This window comes from Lissotriton vulgaris, chromosome 10 (genome assembly GCF_964263255.1).
Source record: "Lissotriton vulgaris chromosome 10, aLisVul1.2, whole genome shotgun sequence".
Lineage (NCBI taxonomy): Eukaryota > Metazoa > Chordata > Amphibia > Caudata > Salamandridae > Lissotriton > Lissotriton vulgaris.
The window spans coordinates 1,121,578,056-1,121,591,080 of NC_141698.1; the positions used below are offsets into that span (position 1 = coordinate 1,121,578,056).

Below are 13,025 nucleotides of genomic sequence, written 5' to 3' on the forward strand. Positions count from 1 at the left end.
AGACACAGGTGGTAGAAGGAAGGCTATGTAACAGGTACCAGACCAACCTGGAGGTAGGAAGTAGTATGCCTTAGTTCCACAAACAAATGAAGTGTGACGTGATGCAAGGAAGCTGCTTCGGCCTCTCATAGACATCTGCAACACTGCAGTACAGTTACTGTGGCCCACTGGCACATCGCCTGTACTTTGTACACAAAGGGGCCTGTGGTCATGATAACAGAGATAACAAGGGGTCCATTTACTTTAGCTGACCTAGAATTTGGATACACATTGTTTATTGCTGCACTTCCTTTACTATATTCTTTCATTTCTAAAGCAGTCCCTTTTGATTATGGGTCCCCATCTTCGTTGGGGTAACAGTCTTTGTTCATTAGAGGCATATACAGCCTGATTCATCAATCATATTTGCGCTCGCAAAGGGCCAGATTCTGAGAATCTGGCCCTTTGCGAGTGCAATTTTTGCATTTGGGATTCATCATCCCAAATGCAAAAGTCGCTATTTAGAAACTCGCAAATTTGCGAGGAATAGCATTTAAGGAATCTCTATTAGAGATTCCTTAAATGCTATTCTTGAAACATTTTAAAATTGCGAATTCGCAAATTTCGGCCGCTATTTACCGCGAGGTCAAACCTCGTGGTAAATAGCGAAAACTTAGAAAAATGCTTTTAAAAGCATTTTTCTAAGTTGCATGTTGCACACACACATGTCCTTTGGACATGTGTGTGCGCAACACCTGTTTAAATTTGCATTTAAGGGGTGCTACAGGGTGTCCTTTGGACACCCCTGGCACCCTTCAAATCGCTATCTTATTTGCGATTAGCAAATTGCTAATCGCAAATAAGGAATACTCCGCATTCATTCCTATGGGCCTTTTGGCCCATAGGAATGAAAGGGGAGTTATTCCTTATTTGCGATTAGCAATTTGCTAATCGCAAATAAGGAATCTGTAGGAATCGCATTTAATTTTGCAATTCCTACATGAATCCCGTTTTGCGAGTCTGTAATGGCGATTCCTTATGAATCGCTATTTCAGACTCGCAAAACGGGTCTTTCATGAATCTGGCCGATGGAAGTTTGAACCAAGCTGGGCAAGAGCCTTTGTGAGAGAATAGAAAGGGTAAAATTGCCTCCAAAGGAGTTTGTTTTCTAGATGGATTGAATTAGTTATGAAACTAAGTTGAATACAGGTAACTTAATTGTCCTGAGTGAAATTAATTCCAGATCAATTAAAAAACATTCATACACTTATAATTGAATTGAACTTAACAATACTTAACAACAAGACAGTGACAAAAAACAAATAGACATGTGTATAGGCAAAGAAATGAATTTTATCAAAATTAGGTCATAAAGGGAAATATACAATGCAGAAGGAAATATGCTAAACAGGAATACAGGATAGGTATCTGAAAACAAATCAAGATCTCTGTAAAGCCTGTATAACGCCTATCCAAAAATAAAGATTAACAGAAGTTTCTTTTGGATAAAGCTGAGGGTCGACGTTTCGGTCTTTATGGACAACTCTTCAAGACCATCATCAGGACAGTGGGTAGTACATATTGTAAATCCCTTAGGTTGATAACTTGATTCCGTATGTTGTACAGCACGGTATATGAGTCAGAAACGTTGTATCTATTTAATAACGGGAAAAATCGTGGTCCAAATGTTTATTAAAATGATGGACCTCTCACCCTTTTGTGAGGGCGTCGCAGCGGTAATTACACGACGTCTAAGTAGAGTAATCTGTAGACGTAGATAAAGGGGCAATTAAAGTTCTCCTTATTCGTGGGTCACTCCTCGCAATTTGGTCAAAGGGGGCCACAATGGATGGTAAAGTCGTCAGGTAGATGAATCTATTTCGGTCCGCCTGGTTCAAAGAGTCAATCCGCCGTCAGTCCGCAAATCTGCAAGCAGCTTACGGAATCAAGTTATCAACCTAAGGGATTTACAATATGTACTACCCACTGTCCTGATGATGGTCTTGAAGAGTTGTCCATAAAGACCGAAACGTCGACCCTCAGCTTTATCCAAAAGAAACTTCTGTTAATCTTTATTTTTGGATAGGCGTTATACAGGCTTTACAGAGATCTTGATTTGTTTTCAGATACCTATCCTGTATTCCTGTTTAGCATATTTCCTTCTGCATTGTATATTTCCCTTTATGACCTAATTTTGATAAAATTCATTTCTTTGCCTATACACATGTCTATTTGTTTTTTGTCACTGTCTTGTTGTTAAGTATTGTTAAGTTCAATTCAATTATAAGTGTATGAATGTTTTTTAATTGATCTGGAATTAATTTCACTCAGGACAATTAAGTTACCTGTATTCAACTTAGTTTCATAACTAATTCAATCCATCTAGAAAACAAACTCCTTTGGAGGCAATTTTACCCTTTCTATCATATTTGTACCCAAGCCCCCAAAGGTTTACTGGGTTGCTCACTTTACTTACCATAATCTTTGTGAGAGAATGGCACCGGTGACCACGGGATACCTTTTAAGTTCTGATGAGGAGGAATCTTGCCACGAACCCAACAGTTAGTAGCATTGCTTAGCTGGTGTGTCTGATGCAACATTTGAAGAAATGAATTGTTTCTCAGATTTTGCCGGTATCCCAGTTCATGTTGCGGCAAATCAAAATGATGGTGCTCTTTTGCAGCAAGTGATGTAACAGTAATGTTAGGTAAGGAGGCTCCAGGCATTACTTCCTCCGCTACCCATATTATAGTAGCGATGATGGCAGCACTCAAAGTCAGACCAAGGATGCATATTGTACAGCCATTGCAAATTGTCGCAGCGATCTCCTTCTTCTTAAGCGAGCTCATTTTCATCAGCAAACAACAAAACAGATGGTGCCCTAAGGTCCCGGGCAGGCGTTGGTTTCTTCACTAAGATTGAGACAAGTAGTCACTAATAAGCAACCCCACTTTGTAGTCAGTCTTTAACCACCCAGGACAGTGGCTCAGAGAGTCTCTTTCCGCGCTGAAATGTCTTTCTTCCTGGATCGAAGCAGATATCTAGATGTACCAGGGATCGTGTGGTCCGGGCAGACTTCTTCAGGTCCTTCAAGTGACGCAGCACGCCCTTTCTCGGTAATCAGAATGTCGTGGTGATCTGTCAACATAGTTGGGCTTACGCGGGCATGTGACATGGAATCGCCAGGCCGCAGATCGTGGCCTTCGCCCTGAGACCTGTCTGGAAGAATTTCCCGTACCTGCTGATAAATAGAAGAGAAGCTGTCAGTTAACTGGGAGAAATAGTCACTCATCAACGCATGAGGTACAACATGTATAGGGCGAGGCTTAGGGATTCCCCAAATATTCATAGGCCTACCAAACACAACCTCATATGGCCAGATCGTGAATGTGATATTGATCTGATAGAAAGTAGTCCTATGCGCAGGGCATCAGGCCATTTTTAAAGACGTGGAAGCCTGTATTTTAGCCAATTTAAATTTTAGAGTGGTGTTGTAATGCTCCACCAGGCCTGCTGATTGTGGATGAAAAGTGGCATGAAATTTCAGTTTAATCCCCAACCCTTTCATGACATATTCTATAACTTGTCCAATGAAATGAGGTCCGTTGTCCATTTGCAGGACCTCAAATGGTGCAGTTGGTGTTGCAAACCCTCCTGTTGGATTTTGCATTCACTATCCAGGATTATACTGAAGACAGACCAGACAAGACTGGACTATCTTTTTAGCAGTGCCGGCAATATCAGGATGATTCCAAACTTACATAAGTTGATTTGCTATTGAGGATGCACCAACATGTGCCTGCCCATGTGCCATGTGAATCAAGGGATATAAGTAGACTGTGGTTAACTTCCATTTGGACATATCTTTATTCCTCCAACAGCCCTCATCATCCAGTGTTCCCTCCTTAGACCATTGATCTAGTTCATCAGCGAAAGCAGCTTGTTGCATGTCCAACACTTCCTGCCTGGCATCATGCGAACGTTCAGCTTGCGACTTCACCACATACATGGAGGTGGTACTTTGCTGCATTGCGGTCTCACGGACTGTGTGATGTGCAAATGCATTTACCTACTCCTATTTTATCAGTCAATCAATCAATCACTTGTGAAGTGCACTACATACCCGCGAGGCGCTGGGAGGGGGGGGGGGCGCTACTGATTGAGCATGCAGGTCTTGAGTAGCCTCCTGAAGGTCAGCAGGTCTTGGGTCTGTCGTAGTCTCAGTGGGAGGGTGTTCCATGTCTTGGCGGCGAGGTGGGGGAAGGATCTCCCGCCGGTGGTTGTTCTTCGAATGCGCGGGACGGTGGCGAGTGCTAGGTCGGCAGAGCGGAGCTGGCGGTTGGGGATGTAGAAGGAGTCATCTGTTGAGGTAGGCTGGCTCACATGCTCTTGTTAGTGAGTGTAGTCTGGAGTTCCTAATACTGGTGCAGAACAAAGAGTGTGGCGTGACTGTTGGAAGGCATTCTGACATTCTGACTTTCAGTAGTCCATGGGAAAGGCATCTTTAGTGTCTCTAGTCAAAAGGGCCAACAAAGATTTAATAATGTGCAAAAAATTGGCGATCCACTGTCTACAAAAAAAAAGTAAGGCCCATCAGTGCACAGGCATCCTTTTGAGTGCGGGGTACAGGAGTGTCTAGAATGGTCTGAATGCGGTTTGGTGCGAGTACACGTCCCTCCTTCGACCGGAGGTGACCTGAATAAGTAACCTCCTGTCTACAATATTGCAATTTCTTTTGTAAGACTTTGTGATGATGAGAGGCAAGAAATGATAACAATAACAGTGTTCCTATACACTAGGTAAGGACGTCAGAGCTGCATCCTCATTGATAAGACAGGATCTCTCAACCATTGAATAATTGTAATTTAAAATAACACTCACACTTTCTGGAAAACAACGTATTGTGGCATGAAAATATTTAAGCATATCGATACCCACACGGTTATCCGGCGTGTTAGGGGAAAGCAAACATGGACATGCTGCAGTGAATTTGTCAAGTCCGAATTAAAGTTGCTGTGAAAGTGGGCTAGGTGTAGGTGTAGGTGTAGGTGTCCCATCGAATCCTATCAATGTTATCATTGTTATCATTGTGCCAGACAGGAGAGTCCTAGAAGCCAATTTTAGACAGAGTACTACAGGTAGCCCTTGTGTCAACCAGAAACCGATCAGTAGATCCCAAGACTCTTGCATCAACATAAGGACCCATTTGATCTAATGGCATCTCAACCGGTCCATTACCCCATCCTAGGCATCCCTATGCATAATCGGAATCTGCAAGAGCATCAGCAGAATAATCAGACATTTGATATTGATTTCATCTATCAAAAGTATTAGAGTAAACTGATCCTTGTTCAACTGCTTCAAATCTGGGGCGAGCTCCTGTACCTCCCCTGCTTCCTGAATTCCCTGGGCATCCTTCCATACTTTCCCTTCCCCACTGATACTACTGATCTCACAAAAAGGGGCACTCAGAACGCCAATGCCCAGTATCAGGGGAAAAATTGGCTCGAGGAAGAGGGGGCACTCCAGGTGTATATAGTGCGCGTCCGCCTCTTCCACCTCCCCTAAATGGTGGACCATATACTTGAGCCAACATAACTTTTGTCTTTAATTCCTTAACCTTCTTATCCTCCCTGTCTTTTGCCTCCTATTCCTGTTGCTCATAATATTGGGCCATAGTCCAAAGGGAAACTGGGAAAGACGTGGTCCAAGAACTCTCGCTGGCCTTTAAGTGACTAGCTATTTCTGGTAACATATTAGCGACAAATTTATCAACAAACAAATGCCTACCCGTATCATCTGCCAATGACTGACCACTAAAATCATGGAATGTTTCCTCAAACCTTGAAAAGAAGTCAGAAACTAACTCATCCTTTTTCTGTTTACAGGACTCTAACGTGGTCCAATCTATTTTCTGAGGGATTATGAGAGTCCTTAACTTAGTCACAATAGCTTTAGGAATATCTAATATCTCCTTCTGAGGTTTCTGCGCAGGCTCCCTTTCCGCATCTATTCTTTCTAATTCCACCCAGGTGTCACCAAATGCCGCATTTGTCTTCTATTTTACGCATTGTTCTCCACATATCAGGGGGCAGAATAAGCCCAAAGAACATATCAATATCTGGCAAGGTCATAGTGCAGGAGCTAATGGCTCCTTCCACCGCCGGTAGCAGGATTTTTCCCCGGGGGTGGGGCAAAGCAGCTTTAAGAGCCATCACATCAGCTCTACTCCAAGGAGTTTAAACCCAATTATATATAAAATATCCCTTTGCATCATCCGAAGTCTTATCATTACTGGTTCCCGCACCCTTCGGAGGAACATATAGGGGTGCAGCTTCAAGCATAGGTTTCATAGCAGACTCATTACTACTAGATTTATTTGCATCCACCAAAGCATCTACTTTCTTTACCTGAGATTGAACTGCTTCTGCAACTTCATTTTTCCTAGCTAATTCTTGCTCCTTTTGCAAACGCAATGTGTCATCTCGTAATTGGACCACCCATCCAATCATATCAGGTAGGTTCGAAAAAAGGAAAGTCCCATCTCCTAACTGTTTATAATCAGTACTTACTTATATCATTTGGTTCTGTTGCATTAGAAATATGCCGCCAACCATATATTACCTCCCAAGTGAATTTTTCTAAATAAAATAACTGTTTGTCGTCTTCCCAAGTCTGAACTGTGAGGGCTGTTGCAGTAGTAATCCGATGTGCTTCCTCTCTAGCAATATCCCGCAAGTTATCTTTCTCTTCCCTAGATAAAGTAGAGCTAGTCTGCCGTCCAATTTGCTTATCTTTATCTTTTTCTTCTGAAGACAAATGCTTCTTATCAAAAACCTCATCCTCTGGGGCACTTGGTGTGGGAAATTTATATGGGGGTGGGGGTTGATCTAATAGGATGCAGTCATCCTGAGGCAAATTAAGTATGGGATAAATAGGGCGCCTGATAGGATATTGGCCATTTACCTCTAATCGACGTTCCCTATCTTCTGTTTCTATTTTTTCTATTTTTTCCTTATTTTCGTATTTTAAAATTTTCTTTAGATATATATTGTTTTTCGTTGTTCTTTTTCTGCTATAACTTCTGCTCTTTTCACTCTCTCGTACTTCTTCATCCCCACATTCGTACACAATCAAACATGTCCTGTCTATTTTTTCTTTAACACTACTCTACATATTGAACCTTTTTAAAATCAAATGACCCATTCACAGGCCATTGTAGATCAGAATCTTTCTTTGTGTATTTGTTCTACAGTGTACTGTACATTACGGAAGAAATACCATATTTGACATATATGTCTTTATTAGGTGTCCCCTGTGGGGGAGCCGGCTGGCTTCTTACTAAATCAGTTTTGGTATCACCAAGACAGCAACACAACCTACTGAGTGTGCTGGAAACAGGCATGCAACCACATTTTTGTAAAATACTACTTTTCCAAAATATTCAAAAGTAGAGAAAAATCTCCACATTACCTGCCTTTATCTTTTTCAAGAAAATCAAAAGTGCAGCTACAGCGACCTTACCAAACAAGAGTCTCCAACTTCCACCTGCCGATCTCTTCATCAACCTAATGGTCACTGCAAATGTGTGCCACGGAAAACCCCAAACGAGACCGGCACCACCTGGAGGGGCAAACTAGGAAAACCGGAAAAGTCACGTCGGCCTGCAAAGATAAAGGTCTCCATATACAGGGGCAGATTTACAAGCCCTTTGCACCTCTTTTACGCCGCAGTTGCATCACTTTTGGCACGCAGCGGCGACGCAAAAGATGTGCCAGATGCGTCACGTTGTAAAGGCCTGCGCCAGAAGTAGGTGTTCTTGCGCAGGGGGGCATTCTGGTGCAGAAACGCCTCCCAAAAGTGGCTGAGTGAAATCTATAAGATTTCATTCAGTCACTTTTGGTCCCATGCTGCATCAAAACCCTGCGCCTGCCTGAAGCAGGCGCAAGGATTGACACAGCATTGTGGAGATAGAGCCCCCCAGAGCATTGCTGGAGCTGCGTTGCGCTTGCGACGTAACTCCAGCAATGCGCCGATTTTATGGCACAGATGCGTCACGTATCAGTGCCGTTTTTGCCCACCTGGTGCGCCGCATTATAAATGTGGCACATCCAGGGTGGCGGAGCTGCGGTGCACAATAACTGGAGCATTCCTGCTGATACGCAGGGATGCACCAGTTATTGTAAATCTGCCCCACAGTGCGCTTCCTCGGTGAAATTCCAATCCTCCGTCAATACCACTCCTTCGAGCAGCCGCGTCTCCGATGGAGTCCCATGATGAGCGCCAACTGTGGAAATGTGCCTTTTAATGAGCACACCGATGCAGGGGTCACCCTTCTCTGTCCACAGGTCCATAGACTAACAAGTTAGAGATTCCCACTGAATCTGGAATTCAAATAACAAGTTTATTAATCACTCATGAGTGGGACCACGTCCACACAGCACTCTCAAGGGCTGCCTGAGGTAGTACATTGAAGTCACAGAACACAGGTCTTTTATACAGGTTTTGTGTAGTGTAAGCACATGAACAGAAATAGGGAGAACAAGTTTTAGGAATAGTTACTAACACATATGGGCAGATAAAAACTACATAGTCAGCAAAGTGGGAGGGGGAGCAGGAGTGCCTATTGCCGCAGAAATGATTGACAGATAGCAGGTGTACTGGCAGCTACAAGTTCTCAGCACGTACATTGCTTTTAGCTGAGTCAGGAAATCAACTAAAATAGATAGCACAGGCAGAGTGAAAGGACAAAAGAATTATGAAGGAAATTTAAATGTATGCCACAGCCAAAATGGCCGCAGCTTATGCCAAGTAAAATATTACAGGTTTCCACAGACAGACTGCCTACCTCCTCTCCCTGATTAAATTGTGTAACCTGTCATGAGTGGATCCACAGTTCCCCATGAGTGTAGTGCCTTGACGCATGAGCAGTGGGGTACACATGTATGTTTGTAGTCCTAAGGAAAAGGCTTGCTGCTAAGGTGGCCTGAAACAAGGAAGTTGTCTGCCTGGAATGCTCAGAGTCTGTTCTATGGCAAGGCCAGAGCTGCAATCTTTACTCGTGGAGCGGGTAAGTTGACACAACACAGTCCTGTTCCTGCGTGAGATGCTCTGAAGCTGAAAAGGGAATCAAGCTAGAAGCCCAGTGGTTTGTTCACCGAGCTGTGATGCTCAGGTACCAAGTTTAAATGTGCCTTGCCAGCCTTGGACCTGATGGTGTTTGCAGTCATTGTAAACAACAGACACTTTCCATCGTGTTTGCAAAATGCTTGAGGCAGACTTTGCACATTTCTGGCTGGAGCCGTAGTGAGGTGGTCTTCATCAGGCCATGTCCAGACCCGAAATCAGGTGATCTGTTGATGGACAGATAGACCAGTAGATGACTCCCAGAGCCTCAATGTGCAAGTTGAAAATCACTGGCAAGAAGTTGGAAGCTTGTGAAAAGTAACCAAGTATCCTTAAATAAATAATTTAAACATCTCAATACACAGCTATGACATGCACAAACAGAGCTTTTATTAACCCATTGCATAATGCTACATAAATAGTCACAAGCTTAGGCATTTTAATTATGTAAATAGACGTGTGTGCGCCACTTAATCTGTGACACATGACTACAGCTTCCACTTCTCTCCTGATTCTGCGTAAAAAAACTCTTAAAATAGTGTATGGTGAGAAGATGCTTCAAGGACATTATTCTTTTCCATTACAAATTCAAGGAGATATTATTTCGATTTTTTCTTGTAGTCAAAATATTCTATGTGCAAAGTTTCTACATAAATATATAAAAGGGCATTACATTTGTCTAATTATATTACACATATTGCAGAGTTTATTAATGTATGCTATACATAGAGGAATATGCAACATATCTGATCAGAAGTAATAGACTAGGCTTTAGTTTCCCTGTCAGTACCAGTGCTTAATTTGAGACAGTGGTTTCTGGTGCTCAGCACTGGCACTTAATTGTCAACACCGCACTTATGAAAGTCTGCCACGTGGTGGTGCTGTTTGTGTAATTTAGAGATGAGCACAGAAATTGTTGTTTATGAATTCAATATACATACAAAATGCCTAATACCTGCCACCCAAGCCATCACTTTGGAGGCCTGGAATAGTCTATGTTGTCACACTTATACGTATGTGATGGTTAGTAGTTGTTGGTTTGGTACAGTCATTGACAGCACTGATAGGGGCAATTGATGTTGCAAGCACCTGTGGCCTTCTGACAAGAGCTCTGGTACTTATTATTTTACAGATTAAGCTCTGCTCAGCACTGATCATGATTCTCTTTGTGTTCCAGACTCGGTCTAGAAAGAAGCCAGTCTGCCAAGGATGCTCTGGATGTGATCGCGTCTCTTCTAGAGGAGCACGGCCAGGGTGGGAACTACTGCGAAGACGCCGGCACCTGCCACACCTTCCAAAGTGCCTTCCTGATTGTGGACCACACAGAAGCCTGGATCCTGGAGACCTCCGGGAGGTACTGGGCTGCGAAGAAAATCACAGGTCGGTTCCATCGCTTGGCGCGTCACAGCACGTATGGACTCTTTTCTAATTTAAAATACAGAACTGTGAAGCAACTAACTGAACACACTGGTCTTAGTGCCTTTTCCTTTTCTCTTCAACATTTGTTTATTTTACCTTCTAAAAACAAACAACTGCATGGTTGTGTGTCGTTTCAATTCTTAGACTCACATTAAGTTAGACACTCGTTCAGTTGCAGGGCTGTTCACAAAGGTAACTTACACTTGTGAGTAGATTTATATCTTTAATTTACTCTTATACCTTTAAGTAACTTTACACCTATTGGTTATTTACAAAATCCAAGTGTACATTTACTCAAATATGTAAGTTACATGTCGCCACTTGCTTAAAAAGGGCGGAGCTTAACTTGCAAGTGTAAGTTACTCCTAAAAAGTGCAACATCTTCCTATAGTAAATAATGAAGGTAGGGACTTTAAATAAAACCCCTCAGAGAATAATATTAAATGAAATTATTTAAATGTGTTACAGATCTAAGTAAATATAATTTAATGTTGATAATAATTTAAAAACAAGTAAATATATATTTTTGCTTTAGGTGGAAATTAATTTTTTATTTAAACTTTGTTTAAAAAATATATATATATATATTTATGTTAACTATTTAATTCAAAATGAAGTTAACATTGCTGTAGAATTTTTATTTAGTTCCATATTTAACAAAAATATATACAATTAATGTATAATAATATTACTCTTAACTTAATAATTTTTTTTTGCAATTCTTTGAGTTTGATACTCAGGGTTTCTTTTACTTGGTAGTGTGGATTTTCTAAGAGTTAATCCTGAAAAGTTCTAATTTTATTAAAGACACTATGGCTCGTCCATAACTAGTTTTCTGTAAAAACTAGTTATGAATGACTGATAATATGGAATCAAAGCTATGAGTTAGAGTCAAATTAAACACAATTTGCCTTAAGGAAGCCATTTCAAATCTTGAGAAACACATGTTGGGAAGGATGGAAATAATGATATCACTTCTTTTGAATAGGAGAAGCTCTGATTATCAAACTCAGAATTATGGATGAGACTGTTAGAGCCTTTCTTGATAAGTATCTGAGCGATCAGGGGGGGGGGGGGGTGCGGGGGGGCCACCAGAGGAGGCACAAGAAATGACAGGCGATCTTTGCCTGGATGTATCCGCGGATCTCTAAATACAGATAGCACCATAGCTGTAGCCTTGATGCCCCTTGTTGACCAGATGTTGTCCACGTGTATATGTGTTGGCCTGCAGCGCCCTGATATATCGACAGAGCCTGCATGCGTGCTGCTGTCTCACCTTCTTCGTTCTGTGTGCAGAGGGAGTGCAGTGTGTCGGCAGCTGCCTACAGTTAACCACTACAATGGATGCCGAGCACCCTCAGCTCAGGGACCACGCCACAAGTGAAGGCTGGTGGGACGGGCAGACAGAGTTCAACTTCTCGCAAGTCTTCTCTGATGGTGAGGAACACGAGGGCACCTGCTCGGCCGCTGCACATCTGCAAAATGTAGCCGGTGAGTTTCTATATATTGTTCATCGTTTGACTTCTTCAGATTGCTGGCTCCCAATTGGAAAGACCTTCGGCAAAATAGTTTCTTCATGCCTTAGGGCCTGATTTAGATCTTGGCGGATGGATTAGGATTACTCCATCTCGAAGGTGATGGATAACCCGACCCATATGAATCTCATTATATCCTATGGGATTTATATTTCCTTGGGAGGGATATCCGTCACCGTTGTGATGGTGTAACCCGTCCACCAAGATATAAATCAAGCCCTTCAATAGACACTCGCTTTAAAGAAATCTCCTTCTGTCTATTTCACCTCCAAAGTGCGGGGGCTTGAATGTAATCGCGCAGTAATCATGCATGGAATCTGAAAGGGGTGCTCCGACTGGTACCCCATATACACCCACACCTTGCACCCACCCTTGTTGTTTGTCTGAGACAGTTTTGCATTCTTTGTGATGCTGATGAGATGTTTGGTTCCAAAGGTGAGGACGAGCCTTCGACACACGTCATGTTGCCAGCTACGGACCTCCAGGTACCTCACTGAGTGATCTGCAGACCGTGCTCTGGCTCCACCCCGCGCCAGTGTGAGTGACTGAGACCATACGGTGAATAGTGGTGCTGCCTAGGTGGGCACCAGAGGGCCTTTCTCATGTACCATGCTGAGTGAGTTGAGAGGTGGGATGGGCACACAGACTTTGCAGTGGGTGCCTGAAGTTCTGTGTCAGGTTCGAAGGCAAGTATCTCAGCTGCTAGACCAGAAATAGGAGTTCCTTGTGCATGGCCACTGCAGAATGAAGCTAGGATTGCTTTATTATCAACAGAGTTCCCCCTTTTTAAATCTGGCTGTAAGCATTTGGGTGAAAGAGATTAACACACAGGTTACTCATCAGATTTGTTATGCCCTACGCACCATTATGGCTTTGGTAGCCTCTGGAATAGACACCAGTGGTTGGGTTCTACATTGACCACATAAAGCAGGAGTGACAGTCACCCAGGTGGTTCACCACCTGGGT

At 42.7% G+C, this 13,025-nt stretch overlaps 1 protein-coding gene across 1 annotated transcript in view; it reads left to right on the forward strand.

Annotated features, from left to right (window-relative positions):
- The window catches only part of SCRN1 (secernin 1), a 147,109-nt gene that overhangs the window by 64,053 nt on the left and 70,031 nt on the right, over positions 1 to 13,025 (forward strand). The window contains exons 3-4 of the mRNA XM_086942202.1: positions 10,283 to 10,485; positions 11,821 to 12,015. Coding sequence (XP_086798328.1) covers positions 10,283 to 10,485; positions 11,821 to 12,015 — 398 coding nt within the window. The remainder of the gene's footprint in view (positions 1 to 10,282; positions 10,486 to 11,820; positions 12,016 to 13,025) is intronic.